Consider the following 24,186-nt stretch of genomic DNA (forward strand, 5'->3'; position numbering starts at 1 on the left):
TGTAAGAGAATATTTTTGCCAATGATGGAATGCCCCTGGAATTTAATCTAGCAAAATGACTGAGAAGTGGCTTCTGAAGGTGCTTACACTGTTTTTGGTGGGTGTAGCATTGTCTCTAGGGCTTCAATGTCTTCATTCTAATAGAAGAGAGTGAGTGAGAGAATAAGTAATGTGGTGGTCAACGGCAGATAACCAGTTTTCCCTAGGAATGGTCTTGCAAACTAATCAACTACACAGTAAGAAAATATGGATACCCACGGCCTCATGGGCATAGGTTTTGATAAATGGATTAGTGTCTTACCAAGATATGGGAAGCGTTAATCATTAAGAACAGATTTTGTTTCTTTAAGACTCCAGATCTTTTGTCAGCAAATACAGGTAGAGTAACAAAGAAAGTGGTGATTTAAGAGACTTTCCATGTGGTTGAAAGTCTCTTACACAATTGAATGTAATTCCTGTAGAAAAGAAATCAAGTGAAGATTTGCATTCTCTGCTGGTAGAAGTTTAAAGTAAAAATATTTTCAGGGCACCTCTTGGCTCAGTCAGTTAAGTGTCCGACTCTTGATCTCAGCTCAGGTCTTGATTTCACAGTCATGAGTTCGATCCCCGTGTCGGGCTCCACACTGGGCAATAAAAATAAAATAAAGTAAAATGTTTTCCCAATAGATTTTGGTCTCTGGAGTTTGTTCTTGTGTTTTGCTATTGAAGAGGTGGGGCAGTTTTGACTGCATCTGTTACACATTGCTGATCATTTGAGGGCAAGTAAAACCAAGTCAGTTGAAATATAATAGTAATTGAAGTAAAGCAAGTGAAAATGAGGAAACAGAAATGCCCAAAAGTGCTATCTTTATATAGTTTTTTTTAACTAAATTAAGATTTACATGAATGTACATATATATGAGAAAAATTAAAAGAAGGTCCCAGGAAGAGTGTGAATGTTTCACTTGTCTTTTAGGTAAAAGTTCCAACACTAATCAATCTAATGTTCTGTCTAAAGTGATGGCAGAATAGTGATGCTTCTGACATGGAATTCTATTAAATATGGCTTTAATTTTCTCTCTGATCATTACAGGTAGATTTTTTAAATCTCTCCAACCCTTTTATAAATTATTTGAGGTGGTAGTGTGTGTCCTCTTTCTTATGGTATGCATGTGACCCAGTACAAAGCTAGGTGAAAAGACTTTATATGGGCCTTAAGAATAAGTAAGGCTTTTGAAATTGTTTGAATCCACTTTTTATGCTTGTACCTGAATTCTGTGGAAGAAAATAAAATTGTTGATGTGGCAAATAAAACATTTTGCACTGTTTTAATGAACAAAATGTTCTTTTTTGAATTCTGTCTTCCATGGTGTGTATGTGTGTATGACTAAAAAAAAAAAAAAAAAGGATAATACAGATCCAAAGGCAGAAATAAAAATGTCAACAGACCTCAAAGACTTTCGATTCTCTATTTGTTATTCAAAATTGTTCCCAAGACCAAAAATTGAAAAGACTACCATACTGCTAAATTATGCAGTCATCCTGGGGTATATGAGGCCGCTGAACTAACACACATATATTTACTCTTTTTTTTTTTTATTATATAACTAATAAATTAAATTAAAGGTGAGTCAAAGTTTGTATGGCTCATTTTAAGAATCACAATATGGAAAGTAAATACACTGCTGTGTGGGAATACATGACTTATCTGTCACTGATAGCTAATGAATTCCTTCCTATTAAAATTTAATTGAAAGTCTTCAATGATATTTAAGCTTTCACAGAAGTGTAAACTACTGTGACTACAATTCACAATGCATTTAAAACAATTATTCTTTATCATTAAAGTTAATAATATGCACATTAACCTCTTATGTAGTCTAAATCAATATTGTAGTTTAAAAGATATGACCTCTGGACAGCTTTGTCTAAATATTGATTTCATTGTCATTTGTATAAGGTATCAAACAAATTACACGCTGCACTAATATCATTAATGCTGCCCCCATAGAGCCTCTGACTTTATGGGGTTCTTATAATACAGGACATGACATTACAAAATATTGAGGATATCACAAAATATAATTGCCAAACGGACAAGATTTGATTATGGCAGAACAGGCTCACTGTAAACAGATGATAACTTCCAAATTCTTTACTCTCAGTGGACAGGAAAAAATACTGCTCTTTAACATGCAGAGTGGTTGTTGAGGTTAAGTTTCAAATGGCAAAATTTTTTCTGCCTCTGAGGGTTTAATTTACCTTCTTGTGATGCCAGAGACATTTCAGGAGGGAATCTAAAGTCACATTACAATGGTGTCATTCTGTAATATAGCAGTTTTCCCAACATAAATTTGTTTAGTTTTGTTTAGAAATTTCTGTTAAAAGTTACTAATGAGTCGGAGGAGTTGGAAAATATATGCGTAAAAGTGAAGGGGTTGAGCCTTTCAAATGATCTTTATAGAACTAAATAAAAACTGACTGAGGGATGGACATGCATCACAGTTTCTCTCATAATAATTATTACTATTTTTTGTAAAAAAAAAATAAGTACAAATCGAAATACCAGCTGTATAATTTCCTTTCTTTTACTTTTTTCAGGTTCTAATTTGCTAGGAATCACAATTGTTAACACTCTCCAGTTACATCTAACTCTATTTTGATGTTTAAATTTTTTAAACTGTATGTTACTTTTTGTTTTTCATAAAACTTTTCAGAAAAGCGATGTGGCCATGATCATGACACTGTGAACTGTGGGTGTTATTTATACTAAAAATGTTCCCCCCCAAATCTCTCGTAGGTAAAAGTGACCCATTTTGTGTAGTTGAACTGAACAATGATAGGCTGCTGACACATACCGTCTACAAAAATCTTAATCCCGAGTGGAACAAAATCTTCACATTGTAAGTAATCATTACCTTGAGCTCCTTTCAAAAATGGAGCTAATAATATTTATTTTTGAGATATTTGTGTGTGTGTTTATTCTTAACTGATGAGCAGCTCTGCATCTGGACTGCCGCTGCTAGCAACAGCGAATATCATAATTGTAATACCTTTCTGACAGAGAGACCTGGGGAAAGAATATGCCATTTTTCTTTGTTTTCACAGATTCTTTTTTAAAACTGTGATTTTTATATGGTTTGACTAAGGATTTTGCTTCCATTAACTGAATGGCCATACTGCTTCTTCCTTTTATACTTTCTATTGAAATTCTCCCCAACTGCATTGACACCAGGGAGGACAAAGGTCTATTTGTTCCATTCCTTAAATCAGCAAACAATCCAGTCTTGAATTCAGAGATGCTTTAGTTTTGCTTTGTTGCATTTTAGTACAATAAGGATATTAAGTATTGTCCCAGTTACCAGAACACCATTCGGGTTAATTTTCCTTTTGTTTTAAAAAAAAATTTATAAATCTTTTGACCACGCACTATAAAAGCTGCTGATCTACACCATAGTATCTCCTAAGTCCAGGGTGTGTGTGTGTGTGTTTTAAACGGGGCTTTAGAAATGAACTCTGAACAAAGGAAAACTCTCCAAACAGAGTATTTCTTAAAAGTTTTCTAACATAGTTTAATTTTTTTGTATATGAAAACTGCTAAATTCCTCATTAATTTCTTATAATGTCTCTGCTTAAGAGTGAGTAACTAATCAGATTTAATTATCTGACCAATTTATCTTTAAGGAATTCCACATTTTTATAAGAGATGAAAGCCTGGTCAGTAGACTTGCACTCCTAAGAAGATTGTTGAGAGTGTTCTTCTCTGGAATGCATAACTGAATGAATAGGTTTGATTATTATCAAAGCCATTAATTGATTGTGCCCCGATAAAGCCCCTTCTCACATGTGGTTGCAGTCTTTCAGTAATGAATATATTCTTTTTTTTGTTTTCTCTTAATTCATGTTTTCTTGGTAAACAGTTTGATCAAAGAATAAATGCTGTCAGCAATTGAGGTTTATTTTTCCAGAAACAAAAATGAAGAGCTCGCACAGTTGTTTATTAACATATGTTGTCTTTGGAACGTAATGGGACACTATTTAATTTCTAAATCCTGGGGTGGTACAATAGCTATCAATGTTACATTTTCTCCATTCTGTTTACTGTGTTGGTTAATTTTTACTATAAACCTACCAGAAATAAGTCAATGTTTTGGTAGGAACTGTAAACAAAGGAGATGTCCTACTATTACAGAAAAAGAAAAATTGTATGAGATATACGGTGACTCTTGCTGATATCAAATTTAATGGAGTTTTACATGGGGTTAATAGGAAGCTAGGAATTATTGTGATAATAATGAGAGGGGAAAATCTCAAAAACATCAGTGGCACTTATTGATTTTTTTTTACGCTAATTCTGTGCCCATCCAGATGGAAAATTATATTTCATTAAAAATTATAACTTGAAATTACAATAGTGTTCAAAGTTCCAGATAACAGAACCAACACTGTAGTCTACGAAGGTGCATTATGGGAAATTCTGTCAGATACGAAGCTACCTTGTATATGTGTATATGCAAATAGCATACATAAAAACACATACACACAAAATCAGCTGGAGCCATCTAAATTTTCAAAAGCATTTTTGTTCTTGTTCCCCACTGATGAAGTCTTTTCTTCTTACGTATATTTATTATGCAGCAACATTAAAGATATCCATTCAGTTCTTGAAGTGACAGTTTATGATGAAGATCGGGATCGAAGTGCTGACTTTCTGGGCAAAGTTGCTATACCATTGCTGTCTGTAAGTTTTATTCACCTGACACACTGCTCTGTGTTGCTTCTGCTCAAGGAAAAAAAAAAAAAAAACCCTCAGCTCTGTATCTGTCATTTCTCAACCAAGGTCTGTAATAAGAACACTAAAAATTTTAACATACTCAATTCACGGCCATGTTGAATCCCATGATAGTTAATTTTTCCTGACAGACTTGATCCTGGTAATGAACAGGTACTTGTCAGAATTGCCACAGTTGTTTTGGGTTCTCTGTCAGTTTCAGCAGCTGGGGGTCAAAGGTCACTGAGGGAGTGTATTCAGCGGAGACCGCGAGACAGACGGCTGTCATGTCCTTTTCCCGCAGATTCAAAATGGTGAACAGAAAGCCTACGTCTTGAAAAACAAGCAGCTGACAGGGCCAACAAAGGGGGTCATCTATCTTGAAATAGATGTGATTTTTAATGCTGTAAGTCTTAACTTTGGCTTTTTTGTACTGCTAAAGAGTTCAGTTTCATGAAAGCTTTTGTTCCTGATTTGTAGAGAATTTCTGTCATTCCTCGTTTTCTCTAACCCTTGATGTATCCTGGAGAACGCGCTTCCGCCACTGCCTGGCACACCCACACTTTGTCCCAGTTGGCGGCCGCCGCGGCTCCGCACTGCGCTGCTGCCTGCCGGCGCAAGCGGGGCCCGCGCGTGCGTGTGCAACTGTATACATTTGTATTTATGAGCGCAGCAGCCAGGACTTTGAAACTTTAGGAATTATTGCAAATTGAACTGCGTGAAAAACTTGTAAACGTTGGTAATATATGAATCCATAACAGACACATATGTTGATGTATAGGTGAAAGCCAGCTTACGAACATTAATACCCAAAGAACAGAAGTACATTGAAGAGGAAAACAGACTCTCTAAACAGGTAAAAAGCAAGGAAAGATGAATCCCTCTGGGAAGACCTGATTATATCTGTAAAACATCTAGGTAAATTCAAATAAACTTTGGAAGTGTGGAGGGGGGGAAGACTAGGGAATTTTTGATCATCTACTTATGTGAAATGGCTCTTTCTTTCTCTCTTTCTTTCCTTTTTTTTTTTTTCTTTCTTTCTCTCTCTTCCCTTCCTTTCCGTAAGAGATCAAACAAGGACAATACCAAACTAATAAATTGGATGGGGGTGGTCAGAATGGAAAGGGGAGACTGTAGGCGCTGCGTAGAATGGATATGTATTCCTGCATTAGCCAAAGAATGATCATTTTGAACATAAAATACTGTCTGATTGCCATGGAATGTGTAAATGAGAACCACCAAAGGCTGAGGTTCAAATATATGTCCAGACCACCCACAGGTATAGTGCAGGTGTGTGTAAAGCGAGCCCTGGGTAAAGCTCTTCCCTCTAATCCACAAGAGAGGGGGCTCCATCTTTTAAGGGAAACCTTCCTGTTAATTAGATTTTGACTATGGTCTTTTAGAAGTGAACTTTTATTGGCACTTTTAGCGAAGAAAATAGAAAATCAGCACATCTGATTTTTCTGTCATGAAGAAATTTTAACTAGGGCTCTATATCTTGTAATTAGATGTAGATTTAAATTAGGTTTGATATCAAGTTAAGAAAGGGTGCTAAGCTACCTCTTTAAAAAAATGTTTACTTCCAATTAACGCAGCTAAAATAAAATGTTTTTGCTATGGCTATAAAGTTTACAAAACTCATTTGTGTGTGTTAAAATATTTAACGATTTTCTATGCTATTAGAAGACTAAAATTAGTTTTGTTTTTAATCTAATCAATTCACCATAAACAGTGGGATCTTTGGTTGTTTAAAGACAGTGCATGAATTACAAATGCAATATCTATCTAAATAGAAATACAGATTACATTTTTTTCACAATTATAGATAAAAGTAATAAAAGGAGCTCTAAAAGGAAGGTCGTCAGGGGAGGAAGGAAAGAAGGAAAAAAATAGGGTGACTCTTTTCGCGAAAGAATTTCAATTTTAACAACTTGTTAAAACTGGTTCGCTTGTACAGGCATCTATACTTATACACACACACATACACATATTTTTTCCAAATGACCTCAAGAAGCTTCACATAACTACTTCTTAAAAATACCAGATCAGTATTGAAGTATATTTGGCATTAGCAAAATATTAACCTGCAGACATAGTAGTCTAATTAGGAACACAGCTGTAGATCATTTTTTGTACCCTCATCTAGTATAGGGGCTATTCTTTTTTATAGTTGTAGTCATGCCTTGTTTTAAATGTTAGATTTAAATTATATCAATTCTCATATACCGTTTTAATGAAAGATTTTGTAAAGCATTTGGTTACCATAAATTTTTTCCTAACTCCAAAATTATGAAAAAAGAAATGAGAAAATATAGGTTAAATTGATTGTGGAAAAGAAAGAGAAAGAATAAGAGAGAGAGGGAGAGAGAGAGAGTCTGAGACAGAGACCGAGAGACAGAGACTGAAAAATTGATAGTAAATAAGAGAGGTTCCTACAAAAATGGTGAAAATTTTGTTTTCTGTAATAAAGCAATACTTGACAGGTTTTCCTCTAAGACGTGAAATTAAAACATTTCACGTTATCCATTTCACTTTGAAATATCTTGAAGTTAAAGCATTTAAAGAATCTTAAAATCACAATGAGATTTAAGAGTAAAAAAAATATATTTAAGGTTCACAGTATATAAATGTTCTTAATCTCTTGGAGATTTTAGATTTTTTTTTTCTTTTGAACAAAAGTAGCCCGACCCACATAATAATATTATTTAAGAAAATATATTTAGCTGAGAAATTGCTCTTGTAATTCAGTTCTTTCTACTTTCTTCAGAGATACTTCTCTTCCTTTAACTCTTGAGCCAAATTGCTTGGTATATTCTTACAACTTTATTAACTTTCTGAATCCTTTTTAAGTCACACTAAGCTTGAAGAATTTTGTACCATATCTGATGTTTTTAGTCTTGCAAATTCTGATAATATTTTCATCTTCCTTACAGCTGCTACTAAGAAACTTTATCAGAATGAAGCGTTGTGTCATGGTGCTCGTAAATGCTGCATACTACGTTAATAGTTGCTTTGATTGGGATTCACCCCCAAGGAGCCTCGCTGCTTTTGTGGTATGATAATTCTTTATTACTTACATTGTTATTCATTAAATTCAGTAATCATAGCTGCATGTTTCTGTGGCTATAGTAACAGTTATGTTGATGTGGCCATTTTAAAACTCCTATTTTAAGACTTGACTGGACAGATTTGCCGTGGGCAGGAACCTGATGGATCGTTCAAGGTCCGAGTCCAAGAATACACATCCCCCCCCCCCCAGATTTCCGGAAAGCAAGATATCTCAGCCAATATATAATTTTCTCCATGACAGTCAAAAAGTAAAATTTTACATATTGCATAATTCCAAATCCCAATAACAGCGCCAAGAAAAGTCCTTAGTGTTAAAAAAAATTAATAATCTTGACCATCCTCGTCTTTATTTTATTGTTTTACAGATTTTTTTTTTTTTCAAAATAGGAAAATCGTTGGCAGTAGGATGCTAGTTGGTAATGTTTGAATATGTGAGTCAATTGGAAGTGGATGTGACCTATTTAAGAGACGTTTTATTGTTTCTGAGATTTTCAGTTTTTAAAAAGGCACAAGTGAGAATTTGATAGATCCAAATAGTTCTCTAACAGTGTTCATCTTGTGGCCTTTTCTTTGGTTATTTAAAAACTGCTGATGAGACCAACTTGCAGAGCTCGAAAATCTGAGAGAATACTTTCCTCTGAGCTTTAGCTGGGATTTTCTGCTCTCACATTAGTTTTGCTTATTCAGGATTTCAGTTTGAAGTTTAAGTGGAGTCCTTCTTTCAAAATCCTTTATTTTATTGTCATATTTGTTAGAATATGAGTACCTTATGCTTCCTTATAGTTTCCAGGTTAGCAAAATCTGACTTTATTATGGAGGCTTACAAGAAGAGCCTTAATTATAGTAACAAATCAACATTTTAGTATTACCATTCAAATGAGTGTATGCACATCTGTTTAGCACTTTGAGCTCTGTCCTCCTCTCAGGCCTTGTATGGGACTTTCATTAATGTCTGAGCACATGGAACAAAGAGTGAGTATGTCCCTTTGTGTTGTAAGTTACCAGAAAGTTAGGCGGCCAGCTTCCCATAGACATGTTGTTGTCTCCTTAAAGAAAGCGATTGCCATCATCATTAGGATTTAGAAAAGAAAATCTGCCTCTTTCAATATTCTTTTATTTAGTGCCTTCACATAATAAATATGTCAGGGTACTGTTAGGCAAACTTTATTATGATTTTTCAGTATCATAGAGGCACTTTGATGTTGATGAGGAAAAGACGATACTGAGTTTCTGTGTGTATTTTATGCCATTACTTCGAGGTTCCACGGGGCCTTATAACAGACACAGTAATATTCTCCTGAAAAGGCCATGATGCCATCTTTGATTCACTCTTTCCAAAGTCATTCCCCACAACTGTTTGCGAAATTTGAAAACAGAGAAATCTCTATAATTATGTCATTCGTTCAGGAACATTCATTTCGAATGCTTTAACATTACAATGTGTTGTGTAAGTTTTCATAAACTCCCTCTGGCTTCCCGAGGTCGCTCATGTGAAATGAATTCAAGATGGCAGACTTTTTTCCCCAATTTTCTTCTGATTAAAAAAAATCAGGCACTGAAAGTCCAAGAAACTTCAGTACATGTATCTGATAATACTTGAGTGGTTTCACTGTAAGGGAATCAGAGTTCACCGGGAGGAAATATAATAATATCCCTCTTAGCTTGTAGTCACTTTCCAACAGCCTTGGTCATACAAAACACAAACTGAATGCAAGATGCTTGCAAAAAAGAGGGGGAGGCCACCGTGAAGGTAGGAAAAGGGCCTGCAGACACTGATGGTGAGAAAAAAGTCCTCACAAGCTGCATGTGAATATGCAGTGAGAGTACTTTTGAGGAAGAAATGATAATATTAACTGTTCATTGAATAGAAGCACTGAATCACACTCTACTGAATGTGGTTGAAATAACAAATAACAAAACCGAACTGCATTTATCTAGACCTAAGCTGGGCATTCCCTGAGAACGGGGGCCCTGCCTTTTTCACCCTGGTCCTCCAGCATCACCGGCAGAGTATCTAGCACTTGGTAGGCTCCCAATATAAATGGCTATCTAAATCAATAGACCAGCCAATAAACCAGTCAATCAGTCTGAACATTTTTTAAAGAGGAGAAAGTCTTCTTGAATGATGCCACATAAATAGGGCTTTGCTCTAGTAAAGTTGGTCATTAAATGATGATAGACATAGCTTAATGCTCTGCAGCAATTTTTCCTCAAACTTTACTTAAATTCTAATGAATTTAATCCTCTAAATAATAATATAATAATTGTCTATATAATAACAATATATAATAGTATATTATTACATTATATATGTGCTATATGTATGTTATATATATAATAATATAATAATCCTCTAAATAATACAATAATCCTCTATATGTGTTATATATATAACAACTAATATATAATAATATAATAATCCTCTAAATAATAATACAATAATCCTCTATATAAAAATAACAACAACTCATACTTCCTGAGCATTTATGTGACAGGAAACTGTTTTACAGGTACTAAGGCACGAAAGTGCCTTTCATGCATAAATGAATTTAATATTCCCGACAACATAATTATAAGATAGATACTATTATTTTCCTGATATACAGAGGAAAAAACTGAGGCACAGAAAAGAACCTTGCCCAAAGTGCACAACAGATATTATTTTCTTTCTAAAAGAGCTTTCTAATATGCACCTCATAATCTAAGTCTCATAACAATTCAGGAAAAATACTGTTGTAGGATTTTAATTCCTCTTATAGATATTAAACGATGTATTTAAAAATGAAATGTTTCGGGGCGCCTGGGTGGCTCAGTCGTTAAGCACCTGCCTTCAGCTCGGGTCATGATCCCAGGGTCCTGGGATCGAGCCCCGCATCGGGCTCCCTGCTCGGCAGGAAGCCTGCTTCTCCCTCTCCCACTCCCCCTGCTTGTGTTCCCTCTCTCAATGTGTCTCTCCGTCAAATAAATAAATAAAATCTTAAAAAAAAAAAAAAGAAAAGAAAAGAAATGTTTCAAAGATCTCATTGCATAACCAGAGCCCTTTTAGGCCCGTTTATTGAAAAGAGCTGCTTTCCATTAGGAGAGGAGTATGGGCAGCACCCCATTGTTACAAACATATTGTTCCCATCATTCCCTGTTGATGGATCTCGGGTCTATTATTATAATATTGGTTCCACTTGGCCCACTTTTTCATAAATGCAGCTGCTTCACGGAGCACATTATGTGGCTTGGTTTTAGGCCCAGATCAGTAAACTTCGTAATGTTTAAGTGCCTTTTTTTTTCCTATTCCGTTTTATTTTTCTTTGCTAATTTTCTATCCAAAAATAAATGTAGAATAATGAAATCAAAATGGAAAAACAATAATTTTTTTGTCCCAATGTCAATTCAAGTGGAAAGCTTAAGAAACGCAGGGTTAGAGCTGCTCCAGCCTCTTTGGCCCTACCTATGTGTGCTGGGGAGGATGCAGAGCAGGCGGCCGAGATTAGAAGCTTGCAATCGGCCTGGGAGGTGAGGGATAAAATAGAGGCGAGCTTGTTCCTGGGAATGTCCTTGTTACTGCACGCTATGAATTAGGTTTTTAAATTTTACTATGAATATTGTATGCCTAAGAGCAAACACAGACGTATGTGGCGCAGAAGGCCCTGCTTGTCTTTCGGAATCATCTATTGTAGACGTGGAAATGTCTCATAAATTGGGTCTAATTTTCATCAGGCTCTTGACCAGACATTTGTGTTCTTGTGGATGTCAGTGGGTGCAACATGGAAAAAAAAAACCAGAGTGCACACTCTCTTTCTCTTCAGTACTGTCATTTCTCACTGTAATGAGCACAAAAATAATTGGACAACTGAGCTATCAGTGAAAGGACACACTTCAGTGTGCGTCAAAGAATTATTTTACAGGACAAACTTTAATCTTTAAATGTGATTGTAGATAATTTGTGGTACCATCTGTCCATTTGGAATTGTTTTAGCCTTTTCTGTCGTTACACAGTGAGTGCCGCTGTGTTTAACAGTAACATTTGATATTTTACACATTTAATTTCTGTTCTGCTGTGTGGTCCTTAGGGAATGGAGCGCTAGTGCTACATGAGAGAGACAAAGTATTGATCAGTTAACATTTCAGCTACATTTATGTATGTCGCAAAATTAATGAAAATGCCAGACAAAAATGTCAGAGTGCACAAAAAGGTAGAATTTAAATTTGGTAGTTTAATGAAAAGTTTAAGATGTGCATTATCAAAAATGTCCTCTTGCCTTTAAAGTACAATTCCTAACAGAATAACTACAGGGGGACACATATTTTACTTAGAGGAACAATGAACGTGAATTATGAAGGGATGTCAACCCCTCAGAGTACTTTGTGTTCCAGAATGGGCATGTTTGAATGCCTAACTGTTACTCATAAAATACATTTGTTTCTGTTCATATCTGGAAGGCTACTGGCTTCAACCCTCTGTACTGACCAGCCTATGAGGCAGGCTTCCTACGGAGATTCTCCCCCCACCTAGGTCGGCCTTGGTATCCCTATGTTCCTTTTGTGTCAAAATTGAGAATTCCCTCTACAGCAATTCATCCAGGCCACTCTGGTTCATTACTCCTTCCTTTCTGGGTCCTTTTCAAACGCCTGGTTTTCCTTTGCTTCCAGATAATTTGTGCTCCACCTTCATTCACTCCCCATTTTAGTAAAGGATCACACTTGGGACAACAGCTACTCTCAGAAAAGCTGGGCCATTATGCAGGAAAAGAGAAAAAGCAGAGATGATGTATGCAAAGAATGACATGAGGCAGCTTTGTGTAGCCAAATGATTTAAAAAAAAAAAAAAATGGAGGAAGCATAAGCAAGGAAGGAAGGACTGAACTTGCAGAGGCGTTGGGAATATAATACAACGATCTGAGTACAATAGGCTCACGAGGATACTGTATTGAGTATTTTCTGGGGAGAAAGCCTGCTGCTATTAAAGAACATATGGATTTTTCTAAAAGTTGTTACAAACAATAAGGCCATTTTAAGGGGCCTTCACGTTCAAGGACTAAAAAAGGGGGCATCGCTTAAGAAGAAATATCAATGTGAGAACAAAGGCATAGCTACATCTACCTGTAGTTCAAGTCTCAACATTCATGTTAGTGAGCATTGTGGGGGGATTGTACTGGACATAGGAAAAGGTAACTTTAAGATTCCAACAGAAATTTCTGTTTTCAACATTTAAGAGATCTCAGTAGTACCACACCAACAAAATTATGCTTCGAGTCTATGGCAGTTTTCAAATGATTTTTATAGAAGCTTTTGTTGTTGTTGCTACAATTATTTTTTTAGTGCTAAGCAGAAAAATTGGAAATGTTCCAGACGTAATTGTTGTTATTTTCCCTGCAACAACAAAAACAGAAGGACCCTCGAAAATCAAAGAAACAAGTACTAAAGCAAAATGATCTATAACTCATGGTCCTATCCTTGCATTCTCTCATTTTCCTAAAATTATGTAGATCAAAATTTCCTTTTGTCCACCCTTCTTCATTTATGCTTTCCTCTGAAAACACTTATTAAGTTTACTAAACAATACTTCCAGTCTAATTTATACAAATTTTAAAGGTACATTAAACATTTCCTTTACAAATGTGTGAGGAAAGAAGAGAGCCTATATAGAACTTCATTGATTTAGAAGATTGTATACCTCCAAAATGACCTAAAATTCCTTTTACAAAGTCAAAGACTATTGACACTTAGAAGATTCCAGTACTACAATTTCCTTTTCAGTAAATAGATTGTATGTTCAATTCATATGGACATACTGACACTTTAAGTTGATAGTCAGACTCTACATTTTCCCCCCAAATTTATCTGAATTCCAAGGAAGAAAAATTTTTTTCAAACATTGGCCTGTAAAAAATTAGGTTTTCTTAGGTGGTGCCTCTCACAAAGCACCACATATAAATTCTTGCAATTGCATAAAAGCCCCCCAAAGACCACAATTTAGAAGTGAGTTGAGTTTTAGGAATAATCACAGTTAGCTAAAAATCAACCGTGAATCTTAGGAAATGTAGCAAATCACGTATTAATGGAACAAAGCATTTTGACTAGATTTCTCTAATCCTTCTTGAGGAGTGATGCTCTAGCTCAGTTTTTAGATCTATTTAAACGTGTAGTCTTTTTGTTTTGTATTTTAGCTGTTACATCTACAAAGGCAGCACCTCCTCAAATCAGTGCATAGTTCTCTTTAAATGGTGCCAACACCCTTTTTTTGTTGTCTATTTTCAGAGATGTCAGCAAAATGGCCTCCCGTTCTTTGGAGGGAGATAATCACCTAAGACACAGAGTCTGCTACCCCCTGAAAAGCTTATTCCTCTGAAATTTTATTGTGTACTTACAAGAAGAAGAATTTAATTCTTACAGCATGTCACACACACATTTTCTATTCTCTCTACTCTCCCTCCTTTGTCCTGTAAGGTAGGAAGTAGTAAAATGCTATAACCTGGGACATATTCTTCTATGGATGATTGGGGGAAAATTTAAACTACTTCACTTTTTCTCAGGTAGAGTGCTATTGCGCTATATTATAATCAAACATAAACTGCAAATATCAGGAACATAATGGTGATACCTTATTGAATTCAGGAATTAGCCTTCTCGTGAATCTTCATGGTTTGTGTAATGAAAGCTGGGGCGGTTGGGGATACCAGGGGTTCAGTGTGGTCTCCTTCTGGCTGTACGGCTGTCCCACTTCACCACAAGCATTACTTCCCAGGTAGTTTCAGCCTCAGGACCTTTATGAGACCCTTTACACATATGTGACTTCGTCCAGATTTTATAACTGAGTTGACTTAAGGATCAACAATTATATAAAATAATGAAGTCATGCTCTGTCCTCAGATTCCTAAACCAATGTTTTGTCCTCAGAAGAATTTTCTACCTTCCGGCTTCAGTTTAAATTGTTTGTGACAAAAGAGCAAGCCACATTCTATTGTGAAATATTTTCGTGTAAAGGGTTTTTGCAAAGAAAAACATTTAAATGAATGAGATAATTCTATGATTTATTTTACTAAGATTTTGTAAAGTAAGTAATAACTCTTCTGAAAGATTTTAAATTAGCACAGAAATGCAGTCGTTAAAATAGTCAGTAAGTTTATCCTGCGCATATTTTCATGCCCCCTTGTATCAGGCAAATATTAAGAAATAGGAATAGAATGCTTTCTTTGTCCCGTTTTTCTATTTTGACCAGTCATGAAGATGTACCTTAGAATTATGAATGTATTAGAATTAATTTGCCAAGGGAGAAGCTGACCTGAAATGTTGTTAAGAAAGTTGTTTCTGGTTTTTTGTGGCTCCTTCTCTTGCCCTCATTTCATGACATCGACCATTACAGTCAGAAATGGGGATAGACCCAGTAGCCAGGCTTGCCACAGTAGGTCTGGGAGTTATGACTCCACGTTGCGCCTTCTCCTTTGCTGTGACGACAGAGGCCCAACACTCAGCAAGTGGTAACATCAGCAATCAGTAAGAGAGAAAAGATGAAGGAGTAACCATTTCTCACATTCACACCAGTCATCAGCTATTGGCTCAAAGGGATGTAATGAAGAGAAAATCAGAGAAAAGCTAACAAGCAAGAAAAGATGGAAATTATATTAAAGTGTCAATACATATTTGGGTGAAAATGAAAGGCAACCTTGATTTTAAGAATGGAAAAGGAAATGTTAGAGATAAAGCTTGGCTTTTATTTTATCTTAAGTCAGTGTTTCTCAGTGGGTTTTTTCCCCCATATTCAAGCACCTAAGAAGAAAATTTTCATTAAATGAGAGAAAATAAATGCTAAGGAATAAGATTTTCTCAGGGAATGTTGGGTTGTAGAAGGTCACAAATCATTGTAATATCTAAGTTTTTTTTTAATTCTCCCCTAAGAACCAATTTTTGCCCCCTTGGGTGCCATATTGCCCCCCATTGAGCATGCATGCTTGTAAATGAGGTTTAATGTGAGCTTAACTATGTTCATTTTCATGCTTTCGGTAGTGAAGTCTAGTTTCAATATTCTGTAGTGTGCATACAATAGAAATTATTCCCATAGGTAATCAGTCTGGAGAAAGATAATTTGTGATCGCTACACAAAATTATTGACTACATTAGAGTCCAATTAAAGAAAGGATTTTGTTTGGCTTCATAGAGGTTAACGAATTGAATCTTCCCCTTATGAAAATCCATACGAGAGTTTTCTTCTCTATACCAATTCCAAGGGTGCATTGTTGTGCTTCACTGAAATGGAGAGTGGGCTGAACATTAATTCTGCCTAAGTAATATAACCTCCATCATTATGAGGGTTTGATGGGTTTTGTCTATACATTGCACTGTATTTATGACTAGTAGATAATCTTTACATTCTTAAACGAATATCATTATGTCAGAGATATAAAAGCATACTTCATTAGGCTCGATTACCTATTAGATCTTCATTGGAAGGGAAGGAAAAAGGTTGTGGAATAGGGAAGTCATTTAAAACAGTGAAGATACATGTTTTACTGGCTGTTCTGCATGTCAAGTTGTCTAATACCCCATAGGATTCAAAAAACTTTTACTCTTGCAATTTATCAATAATATGTAAATATATGTTGTTTTATATTCCACTTAGCTCTACACAAATAATTCTAGGGCATTTTCCATTGTTAGCATTCTATACATTTCCTGCCAAGCCGACTTCAGGCAATGCTTAAGTGTTTGGAAGAAGTGTATCATTCAGTTTTGTCATAAAATGTTGGTGAAGTAAATATTATTTTCCTTAGTCAATTACAGAAATCTTTTAGATTTAATTTAAAATAATAGATTGCCGGATGCCTGGGTGGCTCAGCTGGTTAAGCTGAGGTCATGATCGCAGAGTTCTGGGATCAAGTCCTACATCGGGCTCCCTGCTCAGCGGGAAGCCTGCTCCTCCCTTTTCCTCTGCCCCTCCCCCCTGCTTGTTCTCTCTCTCAAATAAATAAAATCTTTTTTTAAAAAAATTAAAAAATAAAATAAAATAATAGATTGCCAATGTTAAAAGTAGTCCATTAATTATCCACAGCTTAATATACTGAGGTTGTATAAAGGAGGTGTTACATTTTGAAGCAATATTAGTAAAGTGGTGGCTGCTACTCAGAGAAAATTTATTTATAAATGTAGAAGTTCAGATACCAGAGTTCACTTTTCCTGGCTAGGTGGCAATATTGAACATTTTTCTGGTTGTGTTTAAATTATTTTAAATAGAGTTTTGTTCTTCCATTGCAAGAGCCTCTTGCATGCCTCAACGGGGAGGCTGGTATTTATAAAGAAAACCTTTAACCTAGGTTCTACTAGCTTCTCTAGCAGTGTGCTATTTCTTTCATTTTATTTTAAAATTCTCAGAATATGAGACTCCTACCACACTTTCTAAGTCCTAAATCTCGGTTTATGTAGTTAAAATAAATATTTTTTTCAAGTAGGTTCCCAGCCTTCAAATAAGATGTAAAAGTCTGTTTTGTAAGACAGCTGCTTAGACTTTGGAACACATTTCCCCACAGTAGCAATGTCGTAAGTAATGACTAGAGCCACTAACAAAACCTATCACTCCTTTGATGGAGTCCTAGCTGTAGAGTGGACGCACTGCATGTAGGAAGTAGATTCAGTGCAATCATGGCTTGGTGCTCAGGATGCCAGCAACACACCTATTCCAATCCTACCTTCAGCATGGAGCACCTGCTTCATGGCAAAGGCAAGGGGCCTACAAAGGTGGAGACCATATGGGCTTTGAAGGATGCAGATGAAATCATAGAATGTTACAGTTGGAAGGGAGCTTGGAGACCATTTTATGGTAGAGGAAATGAAAGTACTATAATGTAAAGGGACTTACTGAGATACTAACTCTCCTCCTCCCCCAGTTGCTGGGAGTGGGTACTTCAAAGACAGCAGACTTGAAAAGATAAGAGGGACAGAGAGAGAAAGAAAGGAAGATAGAAATATCTACCTCTCTATCCTGAAGTTTATGTGTCAAATTGTGCTTAATTAAAGAAAGCCAAGTGTCTGACCTTGTCCTGTGGAATTCTAAGTGTATAAAATTGGACTTCCAATTGTTGGTATTTCCTGTTAAGCAGTACGTTGACCTGAGGGGGCTACCATTGCCTATTGGAAAGATTAAACTTGTGTTCACCTTGCTTAGTATTCTTCCTGAGGTTAATAAGTGTGTATCTTATGTTTTAACGAACTTTTCTGTTAGTTGAGCTCACATCACACTATAGCTCCCCAACCCACTGCAGAGATGAGTATATAGTAATAAAGAACTCTTAAAGGGTTCACTGTGTGTCTAAGTGAGGCACATTTTAGACAAGTAATGTCATTAGGCCTCCAAGTAGTATAAATTACTTATTCCCAAAAGTAAATGTAGACTCATTAAGAATATATTTTCCAGGTTTCAAACATATATTTTCACGAGTTACTTAAACAGTTTAAACCATCTCTATTGATTCATATTGATTTAATGGTAGCTAAGATGAAGCTGTCCATGGCCTAAATGTTCATTAGACTAAATAAATGCCAGGAAAAAAGTGTATGTATTTTGAATCTTTTGGAAAAATGGGTGATCCAGCTTCACTGTATTGCTCTCCTCCTACATATCCTTCAAAATTCTGTAAATTGAAATTTTTCTAGCTATAATTGAGCAATCTAATAGAATAGTCTAGGCTTTCACCAAGTAGTGGAAGTCCTAAAATAATAATCTGGGCATATGTTGAGATACTCTAGATTTTGTAGGGTGTTGCCCCCTTCATTATATAAATTATGTGCTATAAGCTTGATGCACCAATTTATTGCCATTAAAGCTATTGGGGTGAAGAAAGCCAAATTAAATCCCCTATATGAAATGCTTTGAAGTCCTGAAGTACCAGGGCCTGTGGATCATTTAGGCTTGAATGCTGCACACAATTATAGCACAGGTTTTTTTTTGTTTCTGGGAGCGATGTTGCCTTTCAGAATTTGTATCCTTCTTGAAAGCTGATATAACTTAAAATTATTGTTTGAAAATATCTTCTATCGGATCGAAGAGAAATAAATCACAAGAAAAACCCTCTCGTCAGTGTTTAGCCAAAAACGCGTGACCCTCCGTCCAAAAATATTTAATGATATCTAGACATGTTTAGTAATACGGGGTTCTATTTCTAATTGAGTAGAATGTTTAACCTAAGTTTAAGGAGCTAGGAAATAAAATAGATTATAAACCGAAAAATGTCATTTGTCAGTATTTTTAATCCATTACTAGAACCAGTGACAGGAAATAAATCCAGGCAGTTCTGCTTGAGATGCATTTCAGTTGCCATTAACAGATCTTCCCCGTCTTCATGCACACTCAATAAAGCTGGGTTGAATGGCCGACTCCGATGACTTCAGCGGCAAAACTTGAAGTTAAAGCTGTAATATTGTAACAGAAGCCCCCGACAGTAGTATCAGATGAAGCTGAGAATAAATGTAGTATATCAGGCGTCATAAAAGCATGAATGTGGGATACATTTATGCCCTCCTCTATCTACTAGGAGATTCATACATAAGATTCACACTCATTATTCTCGTCATCTTAATGAGATCAGTGTGGGAACATTTCTCTCCTTTTCCTCTTGACTGTCAGAAATGGGACACTCCATTATTTCTTCTTCCTCTCTCTACTTTAAGGGACGAGTTATATTTTCTTGGAAGGCCAGAAATGTTAACTGGTTACAGCAGGCAGCCCCAGAGTATTGCATACAAAGGCTTAAGGACTTGAGGTGGAGACCGCAGCAGTAGTCTTGCGCACGCTCTTGCTCGCACTCTCTTTTTCACTCCTGTGTGTGCTGTTATTTTCTTTTGGATTTTTATCATCTGCTCTATTTCCCAAGGAGTTGGCTCGGAAAAGAAAGGAAAAGATAATTTCTCGTGGGGAGGAAAATAGGGCACCTGGGTTTTACCTCTAATTGCTATCTCCCTTCTCATTGGACCTACTGCCTTAATTAATTTTGCACCCAGTCTTCTTAAACCAGTTCTGAATGCACTTGGTTCCTATGTCCGAGCCAGACGGTATGTCCGGCCTTGAACGGAAGGAGGTAAAATGGGCAAGGGACCAACTTCTAACGCATCTTATCCTCACATAAATTTTCAGATCTGTCAAGAAACAGCCACTATTTATAATCGAAGTTGCTAGGACAGATTTTTATCATGTTTTTAGATCACAGATTCCCTTCATCCTTAAGGACAAGACAGAAGAACTTACAGAAATATTGTTTAAGCTCTGTGAGCTATTGATTATTAATTTATATTGTAACCACACTGTTTGGGGTGCCGCTTTCCTTTAGAGAAGCTCATGTGTGAGAGAATTCCCTTTAACATGATTGAAGAATTTTAAATAGGCATTTTTAATATTTGCTGCCCTCTTAATATAACTTGTTTAATGCACCACTGTTAGCGCAGGGATTATGAGTTAATAAAAATGTCATAGTATTAGTGAATAAAACACTATGTAATTTTCCCCAGGTAATGATTAACAGCATAAGGCTATATTAACAATACTCTTAGTGTACAGTCCCTAAATGTATTTGATCCTCATCTTTTAGAAAGTACTTTTATCCTGAAATTCAGTAATAAAGTATTTGAAGGATTTAGTTAAGCTAGAGAATGTAAACTTCTCAGGTGCATGAATCCCTCGAATGATTTGTATTAAACTGCTATGTAAAATATCACTCTATTTTAAAGCCAATCCGAAAGTTTTAAATGTTAGTTTAACATGCACCTTATTGAGATTCATAAAGAGCTTATTTTTCTCATCACAGCATTTGTTTAAACAGTTGAAAAATAAAATTAATAAGCCATTAGGTCATTATTACGTAATGTTTCTGCTCCCATAGATAAATGGGTTTCTTTTTCTGTCTCTCTTTTTAAATAATGTCTCTCTGGCTTTGTTCTGTGGCTGCAGCAGGCTGTTAGTATGTATCTTTATACCATCAGAACGAATGAGATATATCTGTATAAATTATTGATTCACTTGAGCCTACCTCTGTAATTCAGAGCTGAAAACTCTGGCAGCTTATCTACTAGAATGATATAGCTCAGAGACTGAAGTTACCTACCACAGCAACAATTGCCATTTGGGGGGTCAAATGCCCTTTTACCTTTATACCCGAACACCTGCAAATTGAGCTGTACCCCATTCAGAATTTCAAGAACAGGTCCATTGTCGCAGGAAGTCGAGTTTGTTTCTTGGAGAAAATTATGCCAGTTCTAGTTCTGAATGAAAGACAAGGCTTTTATTACTCAAGGGATATTAGGGCTGACTGCTTTTTTGAGAAAACAAATTTGCTGTAACTTTATCTGTAATTTAGTCCTGAATGGGTGCAAATAGACTGCACATTGTATGGTGCAGAAAGAAGAAAATAGGGGTTTGTTAAAGCCATACAAGGGCTATGTAACCATTATATTTCCGAGGGAAGTCTTATCAGAGTTGCAGGTTATAAGGGGGAATAATTTGGTTACAGCCTTAGCATCAAACACCTGTTTGGAATTTTAGTTTAGAATGACACTGGAGAAGAAAGTTTTTGTCTAAAACGGTGGGTGATGAAATACCCATCTCTTTCAACTTGCTGTACTGGCTGTCTTTCACCCAGAGACTGGCCCTCTCCAGAAACTTCCAGAATTATTATAATCACTCCCCCTGAGGTTGAGTGTTAGATTCGGACCTAGTCGGAGGGTGTTGACTTGTTTCACTTTTATGAGAAGATTAGATCCATAGCTTTATAGACCCTTTCCAATTAAAAAGGAAATCCTATGCAATATTCTTCGCGTAAGAGGCTGATTTAAGCTTTGCCAAGGCTGAGAGAAAGATGAATGCTTTGAGTAAGGGACAAGAAAAAGCATGCTTCAGCTGATGAACCTCCAGGTTACAGAGTGTGGGGACTAATGGATTATATATTATTTGGAGAAACTCATCCCTCAAGTTGGTCACCCACTACTTAGTCAGCAAGCTCAGTAGTTGTCATAGAAACAATCATTTTTACAGTGTTAGAGTTGATCACTGACATGGAACCAGACTAGGTAATCAAACATCTTAGCCATATGCTTGTTCTGAGCTCCAACCTAGTCAATTAGCACATTTTCTATTAAAAACTTAGTTGTAATAGGTCTTCATTAGCTAGCAGTTGCCATAATTGAATAGTTACTCAATTATGTCCGTCCCCCAACCTCATTTTCACTTCTTTACAGAGTCCAAGTAGGAATATATCCAAGAACGTTCATGAGCCCCACTTCAAGCAAAATTCACGACCCTAACCTCAAACAAGCTGTTAAGAGTTTGATCCAGGGTTTAATACTTAATTTTTCTTACTGTGTGTTGGCATATATAACCAGGTCCTTGGTCTCTTCCTTTTTCTGTTTATTTCAGGATTTCTAGTATTTCTTCACTGAGTAAGGAGTGGGAAGAAGGTCTATGGTAAAAGCCCCTCCTGCAGTAATGTCCCTAGAACGTGAACCCCTTTCTAAACTTAAACCCATCCCTTCCTTTACCATCTTTCAGTTTCCCCACCAGATACCCATCTGAGGATGTCATTATCCTGGGATTGCTCCCCGTTATCTGCATTATGGCCCCTGCTACCTTCTGCCCGTGTCTGCCATATTTTATGTCAGGGAATCTCATCTGTGCCCTGTGTCATCTGATGTAGAGATGGGAATGAGCCGCCTTCCTGTTTATGCACATTTTATCATTGGCCTTGTAGACAAAATATTCTGATTTTCTTTGACACCCTGGTCCTTATTTACAAGCATGTATAAAAGGGGGTTGCCTGGGTGGCTCAGTTGGTTGAGCAACTGAGGGTCCTGGGATCGAGCCCCGCATCAGGCTCCTTGCTCAGCAGGGAGCCTGCTTCTCCCTCTCCCTCTACCTGCTACCCCACCTACTTGTGCTCTCTCTCTCTGTCAAATAAATAAATACATAATCTTAAAAAAAAAAAAACAAGCATGTATAAAAGGTTGTAATTGGGATATCAGAGAGCAGGTAGAGCATTGAAGTGGTCCTCAGAAAACACCATGTAGGAAATTTCTGGCCCCAGCCACTCACACGGATGCTCTTCTTGATTGGTGAAATTGTACCTCTTTCTTCATTATAAAATCATAAATATGAAAAAATCTGGAAGAGAATTGGTCATAAAGGTTTTCTGAGCTTGGTAGCCTCATTGTGTTTTTCTCTCTTTATTGCAAAAAAAGTAAAAGCACTTAACCTTCCTAAGAAGTGTAACCACACTTACCTTAAAAAACACAGGGTTTCAACTTCCCTGCATAACAAAGCAGCATAGCTGCAAAGTTTTTGCCATCAGAATGGCACATGAAAAGGAAAAATAAAATCAAAGTCATAGTAACGGTCTTGGTACTGTCCATTCTCTGGAACATGGTAAGGTCCTTTCTAATACATCCATCCTTGCTGACCAGGTCTTTGCAATTTAGATTTGCAGGCTGGATTCAATGTAAGAGTATAAATTGTTTCAAGGATGACAGATTGCACATCTGGTTTCTTCTCCCCCCAACCCCTGTGTTCACCTTTATAACATTTTTTTTCCACAAAGTAATGTGGTTTAAAAATCATTTTAAGTTGCCTAACATAAACGATAAAATCAAATATTGGATTCACAAACAATAGCCTTTATTGGTTTGTGACAAGTGATCCATCTTTTTACATTAGTACAGCTTTCTGAACCAGATTATTTTTCATAATTGATAATTTGTGAGTCATATATTTGTTATCTGTTCTTTTATGGCTTTGAAAATAGTGAACGATGCCAAAGATCACTGTGCTTTTATAAAGAAAATTATTTTAGTGTCGTTTATTGGCTGGCATTTCTGAAAGTATGTTACCAATAAGTTTTGCAGAGAATGTAACAAAGATAAAAGTAACATCCCCTGCTAGAAAGAGACCTGATGGGTCTAGAATTCATGTTGATAATGTGAATTTAGTTTTAGAATTCATTCATGTTTAGCATGAGAACAATGAAAATACACAAATAAGAAAGAAGTGTCAAATATAGTCCTGTGAGCTGAGAAAAAATGGTTTTGTTGCATGTATGGACAATTTTTCTGATACACAATCGACATTAAAATGACACACAAACACAGTAGGCTACCTTGTTATGAGCATTACAATTATACCAACAGAATGATGATACTATTTCTTATGATCAATAATTTTTGTTGATTTTGATAAATAGCCTTAGGATAAGTATCCACCAACCATAATATAATTTTTATGATTCAGCTTTATATTTTGTTCCTAAAGCCTTCTTAAATGCAATAGGAAAATTTTTACCCTTTATTATGGTTTGTAATTATGTTATGGTAGAATTAGAGCTCTACATATGAATTTATTTGCCTCAGGT

General features: G+C 36.1%; 1 protein-coding gene across 5 annotated transcripts in view; it reads left to right on the plus strand.

The window, feature by feature from the left end:
* MCTP1 (multiple C2 and transmembrane domain containing 1) overlaps positions 1 to 24,186 on the plus strand; it is a 505,669-nt gene that overhangs the window by 344,284 nt on the left and 137,199 nt on the right. For all 5 annotated transcript variants that reach the window (XM_032403991.1, XM_032403986.1, XM_032403987.1 and 2 more), the window contains 5 exons: positions 2,780 to 2,882; positions 4,618 to 4,720; positions 5,055 to 5,156; positions 5,532 to 5,606; positions 7,684 to 7,803. In XM_032403991.1, the coding sequence (XP_032259882.1) occupies positions 2,780 to 2,882; positions 4,618 to 4,720; positions 5,055 to 5,156; positions 5,532 to 5,606; positions 7,684 to 7,803 (503 nt within the window). The remainder of the gene's footprint in view (positions 1 to 2,779; positions 2,883 to 4,617; positions 4,721 to 5,054; positions 5,157 to 5,531; positions 5,607 to 7,683; positions 7,804 to 24,186) is intronic.

The sequence above is a fragment of the Phoca vitulina genome, unplaced genomic scaffold (assembly GCF_004348235.1).
Source record: "Phoca vitulina isolate PV1807 unplaced genomic scaffold, GSC_HSeal_1.0 scaffold6, whole genome shotgun sequence".
Lineage (NCBI taxonomy): Eukaryota > Metazoa > Chordata > Mammalia > Carnivora > Phocidae > Phoca > Phoca vitulina.